At 39.7% G+C, this 26330-nt stretch overlaps 2 protein-coding genes and 1 long non-coding RNA gene across 3 annotated transcripts; 1 reads left to right on the plus strand and 2 right to left on the minus strand.

Moving 5' to 3' along the window:
• Nucleotides 1-157: 157 nt before the first annotated feature.
• On the minus strand, nucleotides 158-9872 carry LOC112573564 (ribonucleases P/MRP protein subunit POP1-like). Its single transcript, XM_025254051.1, has 7 exons — nucleotides 9611-9872; nucleotides 7945-8129; nucleotides 7468-7710; nucleotides 5154-5241; nucleotides 3910-4734; nucleotides 3361-3510; nucleotides 158-2061 (listed from the first exon to the last, which is right to left on the minus strand). Exons 1-7 carry the CDS (start codon nucleotides 9753-9755, stop codon nucleotides 887-889), a joined length of 2811 nt encoding a protein of 936 aa, XP_025109836.1. The 5' UTR covers nucleotides 9756-9872; the 3' UTR covers nucleotides 158-886.
• Nucleotides 9873-10055: 183 nt separating this feature from the next.
• Nucleotides 10056-15057, plus strand: LOC112573565 (2-iminobutanoate/2-iminopropanoate deaminase-like). The gene is made up of 6 exons (XM_025254052.1): nucleotides 10056-10234; nucleotides 11527-11632; nucleotides 12535-12589; nucleotides 12873-12941; nucleotides 13863-13918; nucleotides 14165-15057. Exons 1-6 carry the CDS (start codon nucleotides 10170-10172, stop codon nucleotides 14225-14227), a joined length of 414 nt encoding a protein of 137 aa, XP_025109837.1. The 5' UTR covers nucleotides 10056-10169; the 3' UTR covers nucleotides 14228-15057.
• A 1873-nt stretch (nucleotides 15058-16930) lies between these two features.
• Nucleotides 16931-24024, minus strand: LOC112573568. The gene is made up of 3 exons (XR_003101255.1): nucleotides 23835-24024; nucleotides 18020-18093; nucleotides 16931-17733 (listed from the first exon to the last, which is right to left on the minus strand). It is a non-coding gene; the product is annotated as an uncharacterized LOC112573568 (long non-coding RNA).
• Between the last annotated feature and the right edge of the window lie 2306 nt (nucleotides 24025-26330).

The following is a 26330-nucleotide window of genomic DNA, read 5'->3' on the forward strand; positions in this document are numbered from 1 at the left end:
TCCCAGGACCATTCCGTTATCGATGAGGTTTTTGGTTCAGCACCCAGCAGCACGTGGGCAAGGACTCCCGTGATGTCAACGTGGAGTACCTCCCCAATTTAACGCATGCAGTTAGTTCACTCACTGCTTAAAAAAATAACCTCAAACCACCAATACATTGTTTTAACACCAGCCATGTTGCTAACACAAACAAGCACCACAAAGCATATTTGAGAACAAAAGGTTATTTTGCAACATAAAAATCATACAAAAATACAAGCTAACAAAACAACCTTTGACATAAGCCAGACCTACATGGAATAAAACGTTTCTATGCTACTTCCAGCAATTTTATTAATGAAAGGTTAATGGTTAAGCCAGCTTTACATAAAAGTTCATGGGTAAGTGGCACATTACAGGTGTGTACTGCTATGGTGCCTCACTGCAACACAGCCTTTGAAGTCCCACTGTCCATGCTACCACACTTTGTGAATTGTGCAGGAGGTACTAAAGCTGCAGCCGCTAAATATCCTCAAACCTCCATGTTCATTGCCATGGCAACCCCTACCCCTAGCTCATGACTCACTATGCCGTACAATATTCTCCTTCTAAACTGTAATGTCCTTTTCTAATCATCAGTATGTGACCAAGTTTATAAATCAAAGATATTCTTCCTTGTAAGTCTTATGTGAATTTCACTGCTTTGCATTTAATTTATGCACACACTGTAAGCAAACAGACTTGTTACAATTGCGTGCTTTAAAAACAAGAAGAATGAAAAGAGTACTGCATTTTTGAACTTGAAGATATTATCATATATCTGCCCGGCACCAATTTGTTTGAGCAGATTTTTCATTTCAACAAAATTGCCAAATCCAGAAGTATCCAAAAAAGGCTTTTTAGAAAACTAGCAAACAATTGAAAGACTTGCAAGGCGGTACTGGCGTGAGGTTGTGTTTCTGACAAGCACAAAACAGGGTCCATCACTAGGTATGTTGTCTAGAAGTTGCAACAAACCCAACAAAGAACAAAACCCTGTCCCTGATCCATGGCCCCGTCTCAAATCAAAGTCACCATTTGTAAGAAATCCAATGATTGGTCGGTCACATGCTTCAAGAAGACACTTTTGCAGATCAGTGACGTGGCCAGCAGGATCAGTAGCGCTCTTTTCAAGCTTGGTAGATTGAAGACAACTTTCCCTTTTTTTTCTAGGCTTTCTAGTGTTTTTGCTCGATTTACCAGAACGTGGGTGTAAAGACTCGATGGGACCACTATATTTTTTATCTATGGACAACATTTTTAAGTCTTCAGCAGATGGGATGCAAATCATGGCATGATTAGAAGGAACGCCTCGCAGAAGAGGTATAACTGCCACGGGAACTAAACTCCATGCATGCTCTAAAAGGATGGTTTGAAGGTCTAGCTGTTTCGTTAGTTTCTCTAAAAGTGTCTCATGCTCATCAGGCCTTTGAGGTTGCAAGCATCTTGTTCTGAGGCGAAGCAAAACACTGTTTAATCTTCTCAAGAGATGCTTGCTCCGCAAAACATAGACACCTTGAGATTCACGTAAAGCTAAACAGGGATATTCTGGAAGGATTTGTGCAGAGAAAAAATTCCTCAAGACTGAACATGTGTTTGTTTGATTTCTATTTTCGCTTAATGTCCTTTGATACCACTCAGAAACAAGCTGCCTATAGGGATGGTGAAATGGAGCCGGGACGCCAATTCGGGTATAGCTGCAACGCTTGGCAGGAGGACGCTTTGAGTACTTGTCCTCTAGCTGTTTTCTGATTTTGCAGTCATAATCTTGACCCGCACAGGTGTCCGGAAAGTCACAAGGAAAGTGCAGGGTGCCAGCACGTGCTTGTGTGCTGCATGATTCTCTCAAGCCTCCAACTCTTGCACCCCTGTAGACTAAGGCCACCCACAGTGCCATCCCCCATCCTCTGGGAGCAATTAAATCCCAACCACTTCCAAAGCCTACACAAGTTGTGGCAGATAGATTGCTTGGCTGTACACCTGGTCTTTGCAGCAATAGAACTGGCACCCTTGATTCCTCATGCCCCAAGCAAAGTTCAGACCCTGAAAAAAGGGTATACATGGATTATCTTAAACTCGACAAAGCAGATGCTATTCATGATGCACCTAAACCAAATACAGTGATACCTCGGTTCTCGAACGCCTTGACTTTCGACCAAATCGGTATTCGACCAGGAAATTCGAGCAAATTTTGTCTTGGAATCCGAACAAATATTTGGAACTCGAACATCCGAACGTCAGAGATGAGCCGAGTTGAGCCGAATGGCGTTCATTTGGCCCAGCGCGCCTTGCTTGCGTCATCAGTGTGAGTGCAGAGAGAGAGAGAGTCACGTTTTTGTGGAGAGAGTCATGAAATGTGTGCAAAATGGGCAGAAATCGCAAATTTTGTTGAACAACATCACCCTGATAAAGTGGTAGCAAATAGAGCAGTTAACATTTTTAATGACAATGTTATGTCCACTTTCCGCAAAATTTTGCAAAGGAGAAAAAAACAGCAAACAATTGACAAATTCTTTTCGTAATGAAATCAGACAAGCAACTGCAGAGCAAGATTCTGATTCTCCTCAGCAAAAGATACAGAGAACAGAAACACCCGAAGAGCAGTTACCCTCTGTTTTTATTGAAGAGGACTCCCCTTCAAAACAATAACCATCCACCTTCCCTCCTCCCTCCACATTCATTCCCTCCTGCCATAAAGTTTGGTACAGGTACAGTAAATGAAACACAATTTACTGTACTGTACTGTACATTTTTTGTTTGTTTTTTTTTTGTTTTAATAAATACACTTTTATTTCTTATTTCTTGTTGAGACTCATGTTTTTCTACATATTATATACAAATTAGGCCAGTAAATAGGCATTTTCTGGGGCTTAGAACGAATTAATCTAGTTTCCATTATTTCCTATGGGTTTCATTGCTTCGGTTCTCGAACAATTTGGTTCTCGACCGTCTTCCCGGAACGAATTATGTTCGAGAACCGAGGTATCACTGTAGTCAGGAAAAAGGGATGAAAATGTTTGTTGATAATATATTTCAAGGCATTATCCATGAAGTTTACCTCATAAGCAATAGACACCCAGTCAAAAAACATTTTGCTTAAAAATGACGAATTATAAATATGTGAATTTCTGCGAAAGCTATACATTGACTTAAGCAGTTTACTTTTTTGATTATTATTCCCACCTCTGCATACCTGTCTCAAAAAATACAATACCAAGCCTTTTTGAAATACTTTAAAATCTATACATGTCTTTTGTCGATCATAAAAACCACTTGACTTCTATCCAGTATGCTTGGCAGAAATTGCATCTTAAAAAAAGAAAAAAGACGGGCAATAACCACCTGGCACAAGCAGTTTTGAGCGGCGTTGATTAAGTGCATGTTCCGACAGTTTAGTGGTCACAACATTACGTCGAACATCTGCTTCCCACAGTGGAGACAATGCAGCTGCTGGAGGGACATCTTCCCACATCAAGGGCGCCTGAACTGACCCTATCACACAGTTGATGACTTTCTTTAAAAAGTAACCCAAAAGGAGGACTGTTGCACTATGGTCAGTCCATCTGAGGTCACTTCTATTCTCTCAATATCCTTTTTTAACATGTACCATTTCAAAAAAAATTTTTTTTTTTTTTACAAAATTAGCCACAGTTTATTAAAATTCTAGCTGATTCATGTGCACTTGACAAAAATGTGAAAGAAACTATAAACGGCTTACAAACTTGAGACCAGGGCAGGACTTGAACCTGCAATCTCCGACATGACCTTGTCGGTGCTTTTCCATTTAAGCCACCCAGTCTGCTATAGTTTTGTCAGCTCATTAAGACAGTTTCTTTTTTAACAATTATCCTGTTATGTGCTTAACTACTAATTTTAACATCATTACATTACCTGCCTCAAGATGTTTAACTTTCCCTATTTTGCCAGGTAAATGGAGTCGTGGGTCACGAATGGTCAATGCAATCATCATGCGTGGTGGAAAGTTTCCTGGAGAATGACATTTGGCAAAGTTGCCCCACAGTGCTTGTTGAGTTTCAAAGTATGAAAGAGCTTTTTGACAGCTGTAATACTGCTGCCACCATCGTGTGTTCTCATGCATTTCTTCACCAACTTCTGCTTTGCTTTGAAATGAGATTCCTACATTTTCTTTACTGCTGCTATTCTCTGCAGAAGAATGAATCTGAGCTAGCTGAAGTGTCTCTGTTAACACAAGTGTAGCAGCTGGTCCTGTCAGACGAAAGCGTACCAACTGATTTTTCAGACTAGTCAAAGTTAATTCTTCTGTTGCAAAAACTGTGCCTCCAGAGAGATTATCTTTCCTTGTTTCTTCCTTCTTCAGCACCATCTTTATATCTTGATCATTTAAAGTGGTGTTGCATTTTCCAGTTTCTGGCATGTCTTTAGCTCGAGAGGTTGCCTCAAGTAGCCTGTCCCCACTACTCTGATTACTGCTCAAGCCAATCATCCTTGTTTGGCCTGTGGCGATAGAACATGCCCTCTGAAGCTGTGCCCATACTATCTCATAGCTGGCCGGGTGGCTCCAGATCCACAACACACCCTGTCTGCAGTTGTTTCTCACATCCGCACTCTCAGTGGCTGGTTTCCAAAAGTAGGTGACAGGAGCCAATGCTCCCCATGGGTAACTGTTACAAGCATACAGGGTTACTTCCCCCCATCTCTGACCAGAGCTTGTCACCTTTGCAGCAAAGGTTAAACCTAGAGTTTAAAAAAAAAAAAACTTCTCTGTTTTATGTTGCATATACATTCTACCAAATATATCTAACAGACTGAGTTGAATACACTTTATTTTTAACAGTAATTTTATAGTAAACATGTTTGTCAAAAATGAACTTTGCGTTTGGCCCCTAACATGCCCAAATGAAAATGTAATTATAGCCTTATATAACAACGAAACTTGGTTAGCTATGTGACCCTAATTAATAATTAACAGTCTTGCAAAACTTTGTGCAATGTCTCTTTCTCCCCACTCTTAATGCATCCCCATTTCCGGTGACTTCAGCTCAGGTACCCTGAGAACACTAAATGTGAATCAGTAAATTGAGAGAAAGGAATTACCATTACTACTATCCAATACCAAAAGAAAAACCACAAATTGCGAGATGTTTTTAGTTTACCAGTATCAGCACTTGTCACATGCTTTAGGGCTTCCAAAATGGATGGACATTTGCCTCTGATCTCAATGCAGCATTCATAGGAAATATCCTACAAAAACAAAAGCATTATTTTTTAATCCCTTTGGGACAACGTTTCCAAATATTTTTTAATTCAATTTTAAGCAGAACACTTTTACACTTAAAGGGATTGTAAAGGCAAAATGAAACTGCTTAGAATCTCAGAGTTAAATTCTCATCTATTTTTATGTCTGTTCAAGTGGAAAAGTTTAATGATTTATAGGATGTTACGTTACATCCTTGATTGCCATCACTAAACCAACTAACGACACACAACCGATCACTTGAGTGCAAATCCTAACAGTGACCGACACTTCCTCTCCTTCGCTGACACTACACAGCACGCCACAGCCTTATCACTGCTGTCGCAACCTTTGCTATACCCTCAAAAGCACAATATTCCTATAAAACCCCTCCTATAAAATATTGAAGTATTCATAGGAATAGCTTGTGAACAGTTTCAAATTTTTATGATCCATTAAAAAAATATCATACATACAGCTCCAGTCCATATAAAGGCAAAGTTATGTGAAATGGCAAAGTGGGTTTTAATGACATATGCAAAATAATCATTTGTTGCAGCTGAAACTTTAGTGAACACCACAGGAGGGTCAATATTTTTTCTTTAAGCATTCACTCCTGTGTGGTTATCAAACTTCCAGCATGCCAAACAATTCTACAATTTAAACCAACTTTTTGCTTCATTTGCCTTTTCAAACAAGTTTTACCAGAAGATTTTTCATAATGAAACCTTTATCTTTATACCAACATTTACAAATGATGTAAATTCTTCTATCAGTAACTAGAACCAGCATCAAAAATTGAACTGTGTGCCTCAATCACAACATTTTCAGAAGAGGTGTCAGTGATTTTTATCATGTGCTGGAACCCTGTCATCTTCAGCATTTGTTGTTGCTTTATTAACACTTCTTGGTTCTCCTTAGGGTTATATATTTTTCCTTCGTACATGCTGCTCAGAGGCTGTTACCTGGACGGCGGCTGGCTAGTTAGCAGATAGGGGCTGGAAGTGGGGGGAGAACAATGAACAAATCTTTACGAGGGTAAATGAATAAACATAGCTTTTTTTTACATCTAGCCCTCAGACTAATTAGTAGAAATAAAAACATTACATTCAGAACAAAGCAATAAAACAGAAATTAGGAGAGATCAGGTGAGCTAAAAAGCATCCTGTGAAAGGTGTCAAATGTTTTTTTCTGTGCATGCTTTGGAATGATTGAGCGACCAAGTGGTGTCAAGCATGTTTCTTATTTCTTTTGCATGTGGATGTATATGGTTCTTTTCTTCCTATAGATTCTTTTTGTTGTTAAAGAAACTTTTATATTATCAATGTGTATATGTTATTTTGTCCACTGATAATTGACTTGCACTGTTGCTCACTGCAGGTGATCGAGTGACTGCTGATTAAGTTGAATGCGAGCGTGCTTGTGAGCATGTATTGATGACAGCCTAAAAGCAGTGGTATGCGACAGTTATGTGAAGTTGTAAGATGAGTTTAAATGATATACCATTGTTCCCAATAGTTTTAACTTTAAATTTTGTATCATAAAATAGTCATGGGTAGTTGCAGCTAAAACAGCTTTTGTGGGAGGAACAGTAGGCCACTATTTTTTTTTTCCTTTAAGTGTTCACTTTGTCTCCTTGTGTGGTTATCAAAATGCCAACATCATGCCATACAATTCAGCATCTGACTACAGCGCATATAAGCAGAGCAATGTGAAGACTGGCAAGACACTTTTTTTTTGTTAAATGGTAACTGCACGTTTCACATGCAAATGCCAGTAAACAGTTTGTCAAACTTGAAATTTGGAGTAGAAATAATTCAACACATCATTATCTACAATTTCAAGCCCAACTTTTTACTTCAACTACCCTTTTAACTAGTTTTACAGCAAGATCCTATCATAAGGAAACCTTTATACATTTACAAATGATATAAATTCTTTCTTGATTATCAGTAACTAAAGCCAGCATCAGAAAATGAGTTATATATCTTAATCACCATATTTTCAGAAGAGGTGTCAGTGGTTTTCATCATGTGCTGGAACCTTTCCATAGTCAGCTACTTATGACACAAACCGTAAAATGCCTCATGCTAACATTCACTAATTTATCTTAGTCATCAGCTATCAAACTGCTATATAACATATTAACACTAGCATGCATCTATTGTTCTGTGATAAAATTCTTAGCTTCAGGCACCTACATACTTCTAAGGTATGTTACATTTACAGAATACCTCTAGCATGCAGTGTTTGGATGTAGCTCTGTAACAAGCCCGCAGACTCTTGTCACTTGGATGTAAAGGCAGGCGATATCCCCAGGCTGTTGTCATCTTGAAACGTTTGGCATGCCATATGTGTGTCTCCAGCCAAGCATGCTGCCGCTGGCGTTGCATATATTCGGACAGAAGACATTTTGGACGCCGACGGTGACGACGACTTGGCCTTTTGGTGACACCTTTTTTGTCACGCTTCACAAGCTATTTTTTTTACAGAAAACTTTTTTCGTCAAGTATCTTATAAGTTATATCTTTCAAATTATATCCTGAAAATGGTCATGTTTAAATCTATAATGCCAAAGGGAAACATCACCAATGTGGTTTGTTCAGGGAAGGGCCAAAACTCATTATGCAAGAACTAAACAGATACTTCATGAACAGCCTTATCACTTATTTTCAAGCTGCATGTTTTGCCACACCTTCGCCTGGTCTCACCTCTGCTTGGACCTTCTGTCGAAGTTTTCTAGGAACACGTCGAATGTCATGACTCATTGCTCGTCGTCTCATGTGGTGAGGCAAACGCTGAAAGGCTAATTTTGTTCCCCCCAACTCCTCCACTGCTTGTGTTAGTGCTGTCAACTCACCAGCACGACTTTCAGCAAACTTTGCCACAGAAATGTCTGTACCAAAATATAAATTATTACAAGCACGCTGCTTCAAAAATAAAACATAACCAATAGTTTCCTTTTTTTATTCGATTCCACTACAGTATATTATTTATGAACCAAAGTATGCTTAGTCTTGCTGGCAATGATGTGTCTAAGCTTGACACTTAAGCCACCATCAGAAAATGAGTTGTATGCCTTAATCACAATATTTTCAGAAGAGGTGTCAGTGGTTTTCATCATGTGGTGGAACCTTTTCATCATAAGCTACATATGATACAAATGGTAAAATGCCTCATTTTAACATGCACCAATTTATTCTGCGGCCCTATGCTACCTGAGGAGTAACAAGGAATAAACTAAAACTAAATTTGTTTATCAGCTGTCAAATTTTCTGCACCCAAGCTAGGCAATAGGTCATTTTGTCACACAACAAAAGTCAATTCATCCCAGCAAGGCCCACTTCGCCATAAGAGCGAAAAGTCAAATCGTCCCAAGCCCAAAAGACAAATCGATCACCAGTTAAACAAGTAGCTGTTAACTTCAAATATTACCAAAAGAGCCATATGCTACTCGAATGTAGATATGCAAGCTCTACTGCCTGTCTTAAGCAGAACCATGTGAATAAGTTTACCCACCATTTTACTAAACAAAACTGGCCACTTGCCAATATGCATGCTGGGTATGTACCTTACAATGACAACCATGATTTTGACCAACATCAGAAACCATAAAAAATAATCACAGTCTCAGAAGAGGTGTCAGTGGTTTTTCATCCCATGTTGGAGTCTACGAAGGCTATCAATGTACCTCACAATGACAAATAAATGTGATTTTTTTTCTCTTTGAACAATCTTTTAAAGATTTTTTCATCAATTTCTTATAAACTTGTATTTCGACTTGTTCCTTAATATTATACCCAGAGATTTTGCTGATTGGGCAATCTTTTAGATTGAGGCGCATCATACTACAGTAGTGCACCCACACCACTGTCATCAACAATGTTTCTGGCAACAATGTTGCATCAGTGATTACCACATTAGTGCAGAAAATTTGAGAAGCATGATGTAGAATCACACAAAATACACCTATTACACAGACAGTGCAAAACGTTTTAAATCCCAAACTACTATACAGCTTGCCAATAAATAATGTTATAATAGTTTTCCATTTCTGTGTCACTAATTAGTGAAGATGGTATTAATGTCTGTAATTAAATTATAAATAGTAGCTCAGTTGGTAAAGGCTATTTTGACCAACATCAGAAACCATAAAAAATAATCACAGTCTCAGAAGAGATGTCAGTGGTTTTTCATCCCATGTTGGAGTCTATGAAGGCTATCTCCCTCGTGGTTTTGTAGCTTCGTCTTCCGAGTAATTCATTTGTATACATAAAAAAGCCTTGCGGCGGAATTGCCTGATAAAGAGTAAAAACTCATAATAAAAAACATAAAATAAATAAAGAAAAAAATGTTGATGTATCGCTATGAGCTCACCAAGAAACATCGGTTCATTTCGAACTTGCTGTTTCGATTCTGGCATGTCCCCTCTCGGTCGTTTTGCGGGTGGTGCATCATTTCGATCGCTCGACATGTCATCGCTGCGTTTCATTCCCTTTTCTCTTGTAGAACTATTCGCCATTTCGGCACTACAGATCACGTTTTATGCAAACTGTCCATCTTTGAGAAATTTTTGCAAGAAAAATACCGCTTTTTCTTCTACACGTGGCGCCGTTCTCGTTCGTTCACCCTCTCGTGCCGCTGTAACGAGACTGATGGGAAGCGCAAATCCCGCCACGATGAAACAGAAAATACATCTAGCAGTTTTTTATAATTACATACAAACTGGGAATAAGAAACTAAATATGTGTTTGCTGTAATATTTTTATTTTATTTTTATAAAAGTTTTATTTTTTAAAGAGTTGAATGTGAGTTTACTTACAGTTCACGTACCAGTCAAAGGTCAAGGTGCTTTTTATAACTTCAGTACGCATGTTACAACTTCATACGAGAGGCGGCGTATGTTAAAGCGTTTCATTATCTATTGCTGCAGAAAATGGCAAGCATTGTGAGAAAAATTGTTAGCACAGCAGCGGCACCAAAGGCTGTTGGTCCTTACAGGTAATATTTTTTTTTAACTTCACTGTTACGTGGAAGGGTCACCGGTCAGTTCCCCCCAAAACCATTTCGCCCCACCATCTAAGTCACGGACATATAAATATAAATTGGCCCAGCCGTGACCTATTGTCCCACCACCGAAAGTTGAATCGTTCCAGGCCCCAAAGACGAAAAATAAATGCGTGATTTATATAGCGCATGATAAGGCTAAGTGACATATCTCACAATAGCGCATAATCGCGATTTTAAAAATAAGTTTTTGTCTTCATTTATGAGTTTGGAGGTTCGTAATAAATGCAGAAGTGTCTCTGTTCGGGTAGTCCGTATCACTGCCACGTCCTTAGTCCACGTTTGTGATAGATAAGGGGAAAGACTATCTCCCACCGTCTTTCATGCCATCATGTGCGACCCGCGGAACCGCCGAGACTTGGCAGACGAAGTGACAAACATCCTCGGGTCACTCTGCTGATTAGCCCTGTCCACTAGCAATTAATAGGGCGCCACTCATGTGACTTCAAATACCGCAATATGGACTGGGAGTTGCTGCTTGTTGTTGATTCTTATTACTTCGGTCTTCTTTCTGTTGACCTTTAAGCCAGTCTTCTGCTTCCTCTGGTAGATTACTCGATCAGTTTGTTTGTGCGTGTTAATTGTTACCGATGAGATAGGAGACTAATGTCATCTGCAAAGTCCAGATCCTCTAGCTGTTTGGTGAAGGTCCACTGCTACTGCTGTCCTTGGGCATAATCTATGACCATCAGGAAGATTGATGGTGATAATATGCAACCTTTCTTATGCCGGTCCTTATTATAAAAGGTGTTGGGATGTAATTTTGGGGCGAAATGAACGGCCCTCTGTGGAAGCCTCAGAAGCCCATGCTTCACTTTGAAGTAAACATTGAAGCTAAATTTCCATGATGATACATAGACTACACTTAAGGTCTAAAATTGTGATAGGTTTTTAAAAGCTTCGTAGACCAGACAACAGCTCAAAAGAAGATGGTTATACAATAGCCACAGGAACAAACCACACTTAGGTGTACACATTGATATGTCATAAGGCTGTTATGTCAAGGCCTCATCACTATAAGACAAAAGTGGGAAATAATCAAGTGGCATAAGGGAAGGTGATGAATGTGTTAATGAGTTATCTTTTGGTACAAGTGTTCAGTGGTTGCTGCTACATTAGAATACCAAAAGCATGGTTGGTACCTTTTCATTTTTCTTTTTATATCTGCTACAGTTTCAGCAAATTTTAAGTTAGCGCTGATATCTTCTTTTTGTTATTATCTGCAGTCAGGCAGTCATTGCTGGAGATACCATGTACCTGTCAGGTATGATTGGTTTTATACCGACTTCGATGGAAATCATCAGTGGGGGAGCAGCAGCAGAAGCAGATCAGGTGAAAACCACAAGATAATAATTTTCATGGATTGTGCCCAATACTTTGTAACAGTGCTGCAAAAAACTCCATTATTTTTCATCTGATTAGAAAATATAAAACAATTAGTTATTGGTATCATTATAAAATATTGCCAACAGAGTCATATATTGTTCAAACAAACACTAACAGCTACCTATTTCAAACAGAGCAATACAAAGTTTTTCTTGTTTTTGCCTTTTGTTTGTGTGTGAAGATATGCTATTTATTTTGAATGCATATTTTGACTTTTTTGCGGATTAGGTCTGTTCTGCAGTTGAGAAATGCACTATATAAATCCACGTTATTAATATATGTAGAGGTGTAGTGCACCCCCCCACACACACACACACACACTTTTTGTCCCCCTTCTTTTTCTGTTACTTGGTCTCTGGTCTGTGAGAAATGTGCTATATAAATCCACATTAGTGTTTGAACAGTATATGGCACTTTTGTAATATTTGACATCAAATTGATTAATAGTAAATATTGTTAGCTACTTATATCATCGGTGATCAGCACCACTTTTTTGCCTTTGGTATTGGGACATAGCTGGGACGAGTTGACTTGGGCTGTGGGGTGATATGGTCTTGGGGCTTGTAACACTTTCATCCAAAATAAATCCCACATGAGGATGCATACCACACAAACAACATTTTTTCCTTCTACCGTACAGTAACACTTGTTCCAGAATAGCAGACAACTTTGTATTATCCACCCAATAGACAGCATTAGACAGGAAACATTACTTGACTTCCCCAGTGCATGTTATCATAGCCTGTGCTTGCCAAATGTGCCCTCCAGGACTTGCCTCCTGATATCAGATTTGTTCCAGCCATTTGTTTGTAGATTTTCACTTGGCTAAAATATCTTTGTTTTGTTAGGCATTGAAGAACATTGGAGAGGTCTTGAAGGCAGCTGGCATCTCTTACAGTAATGGTGAGTAACAGTGCATGTATTTGTTTATATTTTTCAATTACAAATATTTCTAAGTCAGCTAATTCAATCCAAATTACATGTAGTCACTTCTAGCTGCTTATCATTCTGCCAAATATATATATATTACTCATATATATTGAATCTTTGTTACCTGTGTAAGTGGTGCAGATATATTAGTGTGAACCAGTTGGGTGGTAGTACACACGTATTAAATACATATATCCATGTACATGCATTAAAAATCTGTTTTTATACAAGTCTGTTTATCCCTTGTTTTTCACAGTTGTAAAGACAACAGTTCTGCTGGCAGACATCAATGATTATGCAGCTGTTAATGAAATCTATTCAAAGTGTGAGTTTTGTATGTGTGTGTGTTTTTAACAATAGCAATAACAACCAACTTTATTAGTCCCAATGGGCAATTTAAATATCAAATTTAAATATTCATTTTGCCCCAAGACCATAACATTTCACAACCTAAGTCAAATTTTCCCAGGTAACACCATATCATCCCAACACCAAAAGGCTGAATGGTCACAGGCACAAAAGATGAATTGATTACAAATGACACAAGTATTTATTAACATCAAATATTACCAAAGAGGCAAACATTGTTCAAACAACATAGATATTTAAACTCAGCTGCCTATTTTAAACCGCCATGTGAATTCGCTTATCCACCATTTTAAAGTAGTCACGTGGCAATATGCATGCAGAACAACCACATGTGGTCACCAGATTTTTAATTACTGTGCTGCAAAACAGTGGAACTATCTTCCCTTCCAAAACCGCCATCTACCCACCATCAGATCCTTCAAAAGTGTACTAAAGGCACATATATCTTCCATGAGCATTACTCCTTACACTAATCAACATAGTGTCAGTTGTCTGCATAGTTCCTTCTCTTTCCATCTTTCATATGTTATCGATTTCCCCTACTAGTCTGAGAGCATGCTGCTTTGTGAGGATGACCATGTGCTATGTAAATCACGTTTTTTATTATTGAATATTATGTAAATGCCATGAGTCCACCTTCTTTGGTGGGATAATTCAATATAAATAAGCATTACTATATGGATTGTTCTCATATGCAGAACTTTAACCCACTTTTAGTTTGTGAAATGGATGACTATGTGGAAGGCAGGATATGGAAATCTATAAGTTATTTTTGTGGTATTTCTTTTACTGTAGTAGGGGTTAATCTTTTTTTTTAAGTATAAAGTCTGTTCAATGTTTACACTTTTGCAAGATTTGCTTAATTTCACACTTACAGATTTCAATGAAGCAAAACCTGCCCGGGCAGCATATCAAGTAGCAGCACTTCCAAAAGTAAGTGTTGGTCATCTTGTAAGAATTATTGAGCTAGGGGAATATGGATTTGTTCATATGTGTATAATTCTTATGTGGGGAAGAAATGAGTTTAAAGGGGAGTAATATGAATTAAATATCAATAAGTTAGTACCTTTTTTTTTTTTCAAATATAATTTTTGGTTGTCTTTAGGGTCAATGTTTATTTTTAAGAGGATTAGCAGGCTCTCTGAAATGCTAATTACTTTTAATTTATTTTAATTGCAGGGAGCAAAGGTGGAAATCGAAGCTATAGCTATCGTAGGAAAAATCGTGGAGGCACAGTTGTAATCATATGTGCAGAAACACTTGAGGGAAAAAAATGGAAGTGATAATGGAAATTTTCCAGTAAAAAAGAATTCCTTTTGTCTTCAGGGTGAGGAGGATTTAAAGAATGCATTTATTGTCTTCCATCACACTATATCATATACAGTTATGGGTTATGCAACTTTGCTAAATTTTGTGTGCCTTCTTAGAGTTGAGATGGTGGCTGAAACTGAGCAGTTAACATGTTCAAGGAAATGTTTTCATGTGTCTCTGCAGTCATGCACAGTTTGCATCTAGAAGGGACATGATCATCAAATTTTTTATGGATATTTTATAACTAGTTAGCACTGCATGGATTAAACTGTTAAGGTAAAGTTTCTTAGTGATTATAAATATTTGACATGAAACAAGGCATTTCTTAATAAATTTGTAATGTGAAGATGAAAATACCTTTAGTCATCACATTATGCATATCTGAACATGTCAGTTTTTAAGATGCTTTAGCTAGTTATAGAATGTAGACAAATTATCTCTTATAATTATTTGTTCTTTGCCTCTCACATTTTCTTTTTCAAAAAAATGCATTTGAAGGTGTATATAAACCAAGAGATTTATTATCCCAGAAAATTTATAGGACGGTATGTATTCTATTTTTTTGTGTATGTGTAAGTGAAACTATGCTTGTGGTTGTATTGATATACAGACATTCAAAATGAATCTTATTTTAGGTGTGATCATGTAAAGAATGTAGTGCTGGTCCAAATCAGATTACAGCATTGAGTGAAAGCATTAACCTTTGAGACATGAGATAAAGTCATGATGCACAAAATAAAGTGCTCATTAATATACACTTGTGCCACTGAGTTCTTTTGGTTGTGTTGAGCTGGTCCAATTATTTTTTAGGTGGATCCACAACATTTACAGCACTTAAACCTACGTGGCATCTGTTTACAGGGCTGGCTGCCCTCTGCCAAGGATGGTCCCAAGCCTGGCTGAAAAAGAAGGAGGGTTGGGTGTGGGGCCAGCACCCCACCCTGTAAAACAAATCCTTGCTATCAAAACATCGACAACAGTTAAGACTGTAGTCGATGGCCTATGCCCCAGGAGGGGCGAAGGGCATAAAAAAAAAACAACCTTTTCTATTTTTTCTGATGCTCTGTGAAGAGTTTAGTATTTGCATTCACATACACTCACATGCATGGTTAACGTGCACTCGTATGCACGGTTAGCAAGTCACATGCACTGTTAACAATAAGTGGATCATAATAGGAGTATGATGGAGAAAGGAATAGCTGGGTAGACTGAGCACAGTATATCTAAAGATTTTAAAAGCATTTAATGTCCCAATTAAACAGTGAGGCAGGACATTCCAAATACTAATGCTGAAAAAGGCCAACTTGCTTATGAAGCCTTTGACCTGACTACTGTACTTTACCAATTGGTGCAACTTGTAGTGGTGTGGTGGCTTGCATGCCATGTCGATCCACAGAGCTATGTCGGCAGGAGCCTTGTGTTCCTTGCAGGTCTAACCAAGCTGAATAGGTCTGTCAGGATAGAAGCCAGACTAAAATGTTGCACCCTGGCCCTCTAGGTTGGGGGTTTTGCTTTGGGTTAACAACTCGTGTTTAAAAAAAAAGCTGTTACAGAAACCGCAACAATACTACAATAGGGGCCTGGCGAGGTGGTGTTGCGGCCCTATGCTCCTTGAGGAGTAACAAGGAATAAAAACAAAAAAACTGTATTTTATGTCTTTCTGAAAACTAGCAGCTGGTAAAGTTTATAGATTCAAGAGGCTAAAGACAGGCAAAAGTCATGTCAGACATATTAGTAACAAAGCATTGTGCTTGTTCCAAATCTCAACTGATTCTCCACCAGCAAGTCAGCTGTACGAAAAAGAAATCATCATTATTATTAATGGGGCCTGAAAATGGCAGATGTCTCCAGTCTGGTATGTGAGACGGTGAGAAAAGTGGCCTGGGCAAAACAAATTGACCTGCCAGGCTGGAAGGGGAACACGTTCAGACAGAGGCTGAGGCGAGGCGGTGAATAACACAATAGCAAAGTTCTAGGACATGACACAATACCAGCAAAGGGACATGCATGTTGGAGTTGGTACAAGTACCCTTATACAGATACAATCATTGCAGGCGTTCATACCAGTGCTGACCCTGCTAAAGAAGTTTTATTGCCACCCTGTATAATGCAGGGGTAAATCTTAGTAAAGTGACAGGTGATGTTAAAAGTTTCATCAAATTGGTTTTCTTATTGTTTGCTCATGTTATCCTTTTCTCAGATAGCGCAATTAGTTCATAGGCAGTTGACCATGCTTTGTGAAAGCTCTTGGCTTGACCTAATGGTCAAGACAAATCAGACATCGCTTTTCTGGTACTAACTCAAGATGAAAAAGTCAGCAACCTTAGCAATCGTAATCAGAAACTTTGTCAGTTTTGTCTCAAAATAAGTCTAGAAATCTTAAATTCTATTCTTTTTGTTTCAGCGGAGGTCTGTCAGCTGATTATACATCTTGGCTTTTACTGGTTTTATGCTGGCTAACAGGCAACATATTTTATATTTTCTATGTCATGAATTGCTGTCAGTTATGCAATTTTTCATCTTGAATGTAGATGTGTGCTTCTTTTAAGCCCCAACTGATGGCCTAAAAAATACAGGTCAGTCCTCTCTGTCTCTCTCAGTCATCCAAAGTATGCAATCTCTGACAGAAATATGTCCATGTTCTTCCAGTAGTTCTTTACTGTTTCTTCCTAGGAACTTCACAACCATGTTGTCACTTAAATTACTTAACAACGTTGAGTAAACATACAAATATTACCTTAACAAAACAGTGTACCTTCACTCTGTGCTGGAAACTTAAAAGCAGTTAAGTAAACTATAAACTTTGTTACCATGATTATATAAAAAATATAAAAACAATATGAGCTAGATGATATTGCAGAAGTTTAAGTGTTGGATGTGAACACTGCCTTGCTAGTTCCCAAACATGTGACAGCACTCAACCCAACTAGACAGAAGTTAATATTTCATACTTTTGTTCTGTTTTTTTTTTTACTTTATAAATTGTAAATGGTATTAACAAAATTAAGTGATATGTTATTCTTTTGGCTATGACAAAAAGGTAATCTTTTAATCAACACTGTATAACAAGTGAATGCCTACTGATCCATTGACTGAAGCCAATTGACATGATAATGTCAAGGAAACAAAGTACACTACATAAAGATCTTCAACATATTCAACACGTCGAAACAACCCGTGAATAAATAATCTGATCTATCTTAATACTGTTCTCTAAAATACTGTTGGTTTTTCTTTCTCAAAATGAGTTATGCATAGAAATATAGCAGTAATGAGAAGTTAAGTAATATACAGTTCCAGCACAAAACTGCAAGTCATGACATGCATGCATAGCCAGAGTGCCAGTCAATTCTGAGTGCTGCTTCGAAAAGGCAACCTTCATATCACAGACCAATTATTTTTCACACTGTGGATCTGTATGTAATTCGCCAGTCGATCTGCAAACAACAAAATATTCCTACCAATGATCAACATTCACAACAGAGCATGTTTAAGAATCAGATATGTTAATGACAATGGCTACAGCTGATGCAAACTTCTGATATGTTTTCATTTTATTTTTGGCAACCACTGATCTAGCTCGAGTTTCTCTTTCTTGCCCGAGCCCGCATTCAGACACTTAATGAAGTATGTCTTCTCTTACTGTTTTGCAGCTTTCAAACTTGCAAGTATCACTAGCTGTAGATTTGTGAAACTTTAATTAATACAGTGATGGCAACTCACCCTGACGTTCAACTATTGCTAGTCCGCCCCTTGTTCTACTTCGGAAGCGGCTGGGACAGCACCTGCACCGCCACCTGCAACATGGAGCTCGCCATCAGTTAACATGAGAAGTGATGAGGGTGGAATCTGCCGGCCACGTATTGATAAACCAATTTCTCCACCCCCAGCATGCAGCACAGTGCCTTGTTTCCCTGACCATTAGGTTCGTATTCACATCCCTCGCAAACAACCCTAACTTGGGAACTGCATGTTATGTTTACTCGAAAGACTGCCTTGAGCCACTGAATAGCTGAAGTTATAGCGGGAATTTAAGTGGGTGAGAGGTGGCATGTCTTTGTTTGCTCAAGGGTAGAATGGGGAATCTACAGAAACGAGAAACAGGAAAAGCATTTCTGAAAACAAGAGGAAACTTCAGACGGTTAAATTTTATCACCCTGACGAATGCTCCATGAGAAAATATACAGTAATACAGATGACATACTTATTTGCTTCTGTTACAAACCGATTAATCCCAAACTCCGCATATGTACCAGGCTCCCTCTGATAAATTACCGGATGGAAAAACGGGATTAAGGCCTTTAATGAAAGGTTTTAACCGCTGTCAGGTTTATCCTCCCCGGGTAAGCTATCAGGCTAGGTAAGCGTGCTTTATGAGGAGCCGTGTGCAGTATCCTCATCCCTCAGCATGCAAAAGTGATCTGAACAGTGCCTAAAACACACCTGCAAAACAGTGATCTGAACATGGTTGGTTGCTTAGACTTTTACATTGTGCCAGCAATAAGGCTACATCACTATCTGAACGGTACCCGACATCCCCACGTGCAACACAGTTGTCTGAACGGTACCCCACGTCCCCACCTGCAGCACAATCATCTGCACGGCACCCACAAACCAACCCCCAGCACAATCATCTGCACGGCACCCACATACCCACCTGCAGTACAGTGACATAAGTCAGCAACCATCGACATGCTGTTTGTGTTCACGACCACAAGCACTGACTGTCTTTACGACTTTCTCACAAAAGCCCGCTAGTGTTTCCCGCTGCTACCTTTATCTCTTCCGTCGTCTCGTGAAAGTCTTTTCTCTGGGTCATCGAAATCTGTTGACAGCCTGATAACAGTTTTATTATCTGCATTTGTCTGGCGTGTAAAAGCCTCCGTCCTTAACGCTTAACATCTTGAGAGACATCGGCGCCAGTGCAGCTACAAAAGCATTTGCACCAAAGCCAGTCTACAGGTCCACCTGCAGGAGAAAGGGTGGACAGACAGTAAGCTTCAGGCCCTCCACCGCCACCCTCCCTCTGACTCTCGATGGGGTCACTGATGTTTTCTGACCACTTTTGTGTTACTTATAGAGGTATAGTACTAACACTGAAATACAGGTATAGTATGACAAGTAACACTAAATAACACTAAAATACAAGTATAGCATGGAGAGAAGGAATAGAAATAATACTAAAATACAAGTATAGCATGGAAAGAAGGAATAGAAATAATACTAAAATACAGTATAGCATGGAGAGAAGGAATAGAACGTCAGTGCTGTGGTGCGGTACATATTATGGAGTTCTCTGCCGCACGTGACACCCCACCACCCTCGCCTCCCCAAGCTGTGACAGTGACGGAGGGGCTGGTGAGGATAATCGCTGCACCGATTCTAAATTCTTCTTTTCCAAGATTCCACCCCTTTCATCCCTAATATTGAAGAGACAGTTTCTCTCTCGTGCATGATCAAAATGTTTATGTCTGTAGCCTTATCACTGTGAGTATGCCTTTGGTTAGCTTAATGTACTTTTAAAACAAGCAGTCGTGTGCAAAAACTAATAACAGTGTATGTTCCACTTAGTTGTTGAAATGTTGAGATGGATATCTTGCAGAATTATCGCAACAGAAAAATACAGGGCTTGTAACTCTAAGAAAAACAGGAAATGGCGACAGGATTTATAGGGAGAAGGGATCAATAGGAGGCTTTGAAGCTTTTTGGTCAATCCAACCTGCCTAATATTAAAATAAAGGAGTGCAGCTATCTGTGAGAGGTACCTGAACTTTGCTGTTGTGACAGACCGTTGCCAAGAGCCTGCGATCGTCGTCAGCTGATGGTGGTGGTTGTGAGTTGGAAACGTCGCTTGAGTCAAACGATGAGTGGGCGAAAAAAGGTGAAGTTAAGTTTGCAACTTGCAAGGAATAGGTTTACAAATACAGGTAGGGCTCTATAAAAGCTGTAATCCAAAGAAAGCAAAATAAAAATCCCCTATTTTCGCGACGAAAACACGCGATGTCAGACATGATGCCCGACGCTAGTGCGTGAGTCGGTGTGTGTGTGTGTGAATAGTTATATTGTCAGGCTGTCAGCAGCCAGGAAGATGTCTTCGTTTAAAAGAAAGTTTGCGAAAGACTGCGTTTGTACAGACACCGGTACAAAAGTATTTGTTTTATACATAGGTATAAGTGCCAAGATTATTTTCGAATAAGTGGGTTTTATCACATGAAGCTAATTAGTTGAATGTTACTCTGTTCCATTGTGGAGATACAGGCCTATGAGTTACAATCTCAAATACCGTACCATCACAAAACTGTAGGATCGCCGATGGTTACATCTCATTAATATGTGCCCGAACGCGCTTCCGTTGTCCAAGGGCTTCAGTGACAAGAAATTAGAATCCTTGAGTCCTTTTTTTACCCCCCAAAAAAATAATTTTAAAAAATACGATGCATTTTCGTGACAAACCCATGGAATCCTTTATGTACGTTCTGCTAGAATACTAGCAACTGTGAGCTTAATTGTCGGTTTGACGAGTTAAATTTTTAAAAAAGTACCGAACCTTTTTTTTTCTTTCGAAACCACTACCTCCACCATTGCCACCTCAGCATGCCCGCTTTCAGAAGCCTTATTAATAAAGGTCGTAAAAGCAAACTGATCCTTCGGTCAAGTTTGTAAAGCAGTAAATTTTCTCAATGACATCATTGTAACCACACTTCAAAATTAGTTGCAATCATCATGCCAGAGGAACATTTTCGCTATTTACCTGACTAGCACAGTCGCAATATCTGGCTGCTAGTCTTCTAAACTGCCACTGTATAACCTCCAGCTGGATTTGTGGCCTTCTGCTTAATTCTATAAGCACCCAGCTAGAGCGATTGTCTGTGAACCCAGCTCCATGTCAGCACCACCACCACCCTTCGTTCCTCAAATATATGCTGTGAAAGTTGTTAAAATAGTGTAGAGGTGATAAGGGTAGCATAATCACACATCATGCACAGAGATTTTTCGCCTCTCCCCCTTTTCCCACCCTTCGCCTCACACGACCCCAAGAGACCTAGCAACAGTTTGTACCGACAATTCATTTTGTTGGTTACAAACATAGCAAACATAGAGAAATGTTGTGGTTTTTCCGTGGGAGTCAATTCAAGAGCTACTGGTTCTTCTGATATATTACGAATCCTAAGTTTTATGCATATGTTCAAATGAGCATATATTTATGCATTTATTACATGGCGATACGCTCATACGGACTCGCTACATATTCGAGTGCGTACATGTTTATATGCACGTACATTCGTACACATACATATTTACACAGATGTCCACACCCATGTATATGTATGCGCATCCGCGGCCTCTATATGCTTAAATATATATAAAATATGTTTTGATATATGTATGTATTCTATCATCGTTCATTTAAAGCTAAATAAAAGATCCCTAATTTGTTGAGGAAAGGGTTGCATACACATAATTATAAGTGGACGAGATTTACGTGGAAGAAGCTTCACTATTTTAGGTCGTTCATTTTTGTTTGACAATAGCAAACCAAGAGCAAAGATGGCTCAGGACAATCGGGACACTTTTCACCTTTTTTCCGTCTATTAATACGGAATTAACAACCGCCATGGCAGCTGTCTCGACTTCCTGGTTGATGCATCTTAGCAACAACAAAACATAAACAGCCCTCACCTGGTGTCAGCTGCACACCTTCACTGAGGGGTGATGGGGGCGAGCAGGTGAACGTTGCTCAAGGACCCGCTGTCTCGTGCGAGGTGCAGGCCAGACATTTATTCGATTTATTTAATTTGCTTTGAGAGGGCTGAACAGCGGCCACTGTCTGCACAGGGTTCTCAGATTACTTCCTACATAGTACAACTCTTTGTCAGTGCTGTGCTGTCCTTGCTTTGAGTCTTCGCGAGACTTGTCAGCACATGTATTCAGTCGCCATGACGACGGCAACATTCTCCCTCGCAGTGCTCTCCCTGTATGCGCTCTTTGGCGTCAACCTATTTATAGCTTGAGTACAGGTGGACGAGCTTCACGAGCACGTGGCGATGACCTCGCCCCCTCTCACCTTCGAACTACCACGTACATTTCTTGGAGCAGGTGAGAAAGACATGGCTTTGGCGGTCCTGGGAAAGCTGCTAGCATCTCATGTGTCAAACACAGGGTTAATAAAAGGTCGAATCTTACCTGACCTTTCAAAAGCCTAACAGCTAGTAGAGCGGATATAAAATCTCTACACAAAATACACTACTTTAAAGAATATTTATGACACTCATATATATACTCATAGTATTAGCACACGCTACACACCATTCACATCTATCTTGTGTCGGAAAACAAGAGAACGGTGTCTGTCCCTACAGGAGTCTTGACCAATTCCCATGTAGACCTGTCAGCTGTTTATGTATATGTGGATAATGCGCGCGTGCTTTCTTCGCGAAAAGGGGTGAAAAAAGTTATATGGAGACGCTGATCGGTCACTGCCAGCCAGGTACTTGCAAGTCCTCAAGTTATGTGGGGTAAGCAGGGCAAGTTCCACCCTGACTGATGAGGCACTAACGACTATATAATGTAAATAATGTTGTCATAGACTGGGTGAGTGTGAAGTCAACGGCCATGCGGATGGCGATGGATTATCTACTGTTTCACATCGTGATGTCCTCTTTCTAGAGATGCTTCTTTTACAGGCGATGAAGACTAGGGCTACAGTCAGGTGAGAGAGGCTTAGCAAGCGTTTAAGTCACTGCGAAGTCAGGATGTCTACATGATATTTAATCAGGCATCAGGCTTTGACAAGCGATCGTGTACCTCGACGTTTGACAAGACATCCCATTCCTTGATCTGGCCTATCTTACCCTTCCTCTTTAATTCTTATTTGAACTTGTTGACTTTTCATAAGCCTTTGCTTGAACAGAGCATAGAACTAAGGGTATTCTGAGATAGTTTCACAGGCATAGAACTGAGGACATTCTGAGATAGCAAGACAGTGTCATAGACATGCACGCGTTCACATAGTCTTGCGCAGGGAAACTCAAACTCAGCAAAAAAAAGCACAAAAACCCCAAAAGCAAACAAACAGAATAGCATGGACAAATGGTAAAGATATAGCAGTAGGTGTATTTTTTTAAAAAAATTGTGGAGAAATAGATCACTGTCTTTCATAAGCAGAGCAGAGGAACACAAGAATTTAATTCGAGGTCTCATCAGGGGATACTGTGGCAGATACTTAATCAGTATGAGTTCTAGCAAGTTCTCGACGCGAAGTCTTTCTGAGATATATGAGACTTTGCTTGCCGACATGTTTGGTCGTTTAACACGATATAGAGAACAAGGAAAATGAAAAATGTCGAGATGAGAAGTGGAACATTTCTTAAAATACTTCCAGCAAGTGTTCCAAGTGGCAGCTAGAACTACTCTGTGCTGAAGATAATGACTAAGAGAAAAGCAAAACATGTTGATACGGCGATGCAGCTCGATTTAGTATAATAACAATTAAATTGGCCTCCAATTATTTATAGGAGTAAGCTCAAACAAATCCTACCATCTTCTTCCACCTGCCCGGTCCCTTTTTCTGACCCTCCTGCAGGGGCTGAGGGTGTTGTCCTTTCAGCTGTCGACGTCGTCTTACTGCTGTTGCATCCCATGCTGACGGTATCGAGGAGCAGCGAAAGGGTTAACGTCTAGCGAGTGCGGGGGTCGGAGGTGTTTGTGAACAAGATATGGGAGGCGAGTAAGCCAGAGCTTTTTCCGGATGTTGGTGCGCGTGCGCCATGCTGCTGACGAAGATAAGGGGCACAGTGGGTGGGGGCGCTCCACGTCGACAGGTAATTAGATGCCTGCCGGTTCCGAGAAAAAAAAACTGGTTCTTTGGACGCCTTCAGAGTTGGACGCATAGGGTGGGGTGGGGAACTACCCGTTATGATCTGGTCAACCGTACGGGTGCATAGTTTGCCGCGAGACACTGGCTGTGGGGTAAACAAGTAGATAAACTGCTTCGTTTTGTGAAAAAAGTGGGCGGGTGGTTCAAGACAACACCTGTTCTCTGTTGTGGGACGATGTTTATGTGTCTCCATAACGACAGTTCGCTCCACAACAAACGTTGCAGATTAATGCTCGCTCACGCACTCATGCATGCACGCACACGTACATACGTAGTTAAACGTGTTGATGCATTGGTGTGTATGTGTGTGTGTGCACGCGAGCGTGGCTTGCATACGTGCGTGAATTCATTAGTGCATGGGTTCTTGAGAGCTGAATAAATGAACTGATCAGATGAACAAAGTGAGTGGCTGGCCATGTTATTCCCACTCGTTGCAAGTGAACGGAGTAGAGTCACCGGAAATAAGTCTGTGGGAAGCAACTGAACGACTGTGAGCAGCAAGTAGGGAAGTGCTCTGTGACCAGAATACACTGGCTTTGGTAGTGGACGAAATGGCTATATTCAAGTGGACATCAAATTTTTGTATCAAGAAACGTGATTTTACATGGACAATAAAAATGATCATGGACAAGAAGTCATATGTTGATGTAAGACATCTCACCCAGTGTGGGCAGCAGATCTGAGTGCATTAAAGTTGATGAGAGGAGAATTGTAATTCAACTACAAAGTATTTTTTTTTTAAAATTCGGTCTCATGGATGCTTAAACCGAAGTCCAATACTAATGTATTTAACTCGGTAGAACACTCAACAAATCGCAGAAATTAGTCCTCGTACTTTTGTTATTATAAGTGTTCAGGACACTACAAAACCTGATCTGTGGAGGATATAGGCCAGAGTCTAGTAACCTGTGTCTGTCACACCTGTTGTGTCAAGTGCCAGGTAAAGGTATTATATACACTAGCTTCATACACCATACTTCAAAATCTTGCGTCTGCCATTGCTTCTGTCAGGCAGTGACAATGGACAACGTGGCCTAATACAACATTCATAGTCTGGTATGGTAATCTGTCAACTTTCAGGCAGTGACATGACAACATTTCTGGACATACCCAATCATTTCATACTAAGTCGCTTTCTAACCATTAATGTCTACAGAATTTAGGCGTGTATACATGTAGCCTGCTCATTTAATCACTAAAAACACTGAACACTTGGGATAAAACCTGTTGTTGTTGTTGTTGTTGTTGTTGGTGGTGGTGGTTCAAATAATTGATTTTTATAGCGTCTTTCAACGTTGTCTCAAAGCGCTTTACAAGAACAAGAAGATACCATAATAGTAATAACTACTATGGACACAAGGTCGTCAATCAGTGGAACAGAGAAAGTTTTTACGAAGTAGTGGAGCAAGCCCACGAAGAAAGAGGCAGAATAAAATAATACATATCTCCCATAAGTATGCAAGTAGTCACCCAAGCACTGAGTTCTTGATATCTAGACACTCGTGTAGAAGCAAGCATGGAGCGACCCAAAGCTCTACAGTCTACACCCTCTGAAATAGTTATTCAGACAAAAGCACTTGCCTTTGATATTTACAGTCGTCGCCACTTAAATGTAGCTCATATGCGAGCCTGAATCACCATTGTATGGGGTCTGCTTTGTTTGTAGTACATTATTGTTGTGGTGTGCTTCCATATAAAGCTGCTTCTTATTGCCCTCTGGGATAAATCTGCAGTCTTTGGGTTAGGGTTAGTGTTAGGGTTATTTATGCATCACATTGTTCCTTTTCTAGAATATTTCTTATATTTTTATAACAACAAGAGGACATTTGTGTTATGTAATTTATCACTAGCTTGGCTTCTTTTCAGGGTTTTTTTTCCACATCTTAACACCAGGAATATATTGATACCCCTTCTGAACGGTCTATGCATACCTATGGTCCATTGATATTGTAAGCATCCACTTTCTTTTTTCTCATTGCCCATTTCCTCTCTCTGTGTCTCGATGTTTGTCGTCTTCCCCCTCTCCCCAGCCATCTATCATTGTCAATCTCAAATCTCTCTCTCCTTGTCCTTCCTTCTAGGGTCTCCTCTTCCGCTCTCCACGGTGTGTCTGTCAATCATCGTTATCACCTTACATTCTTTTCTTTATCTTGCCCG

This window comes from Pomacea canaliculata, linkage group LG10, assembly GCF_003073045.1.
Source record: "Pomacea canaliculata isolate SZHN2017 linkage group LG10, ASM307304v1, whole genome shotgun sequence".
Lineage (NCBI taxonomy): Eukaryota > Metazoa > Mollusca > Gastropoda > Architaenioglossa > Ampullariidae > Pomacea > Pomacea canaliculata.

What these genes read in the sequence shown, in the direction of transcription:
- LOC112573564 (XM_025254051.1), bottom strand. Translation starts at nt 9,755, where the DNA reads ATGGCGAATAGTTCTACAAGAGAAAAGGGAATGAAACGCAGCGATGAC. An exon ending in TGTGACAAGTGCTGATACTG is followed by an intron (nt 4,735 to 5,153) that starts GTAAACTAAAAA and finishes TTTAAACTCTAG; the next exon opens with GTTTAACCTTTGCTGCAAAG. An exon ending in CTCAAAACTGCTTGTGCCAG is followed by an intron (nt 2,062 to 3,360) that starts GTGGTTATTGCC and finishes CCCTTTTTTCAG; the next exon opens with GGTCTGAACTTTGCTTGGGG.
- LOC112573565 (XM_025254052.1), top strand. Translation starts at nt 10,170, where the DNA reads ATGGCAAGCATTGTGAGAAAAATTGTTAGCACAGCAGCGGCACCAAAG. An exon ending in CAGCAGCAGAAGCAGATCAG is followed by an intron (nt 11,633 to 12,534) that starts GTGAAAACCACA and finishes TTGTTTTGTTAG; the next exon opens with GCATTGAAGAACATTGGAGA. An exon ending in TGGCATCTCTTACAGTAATG is followed by an intron (nt 12,590 to 12,872) that starts GTGAGTAACAGT and finishes TGTTTTTCACAG; the next exon opens with TTGTAAAGACAACAGTTCTG.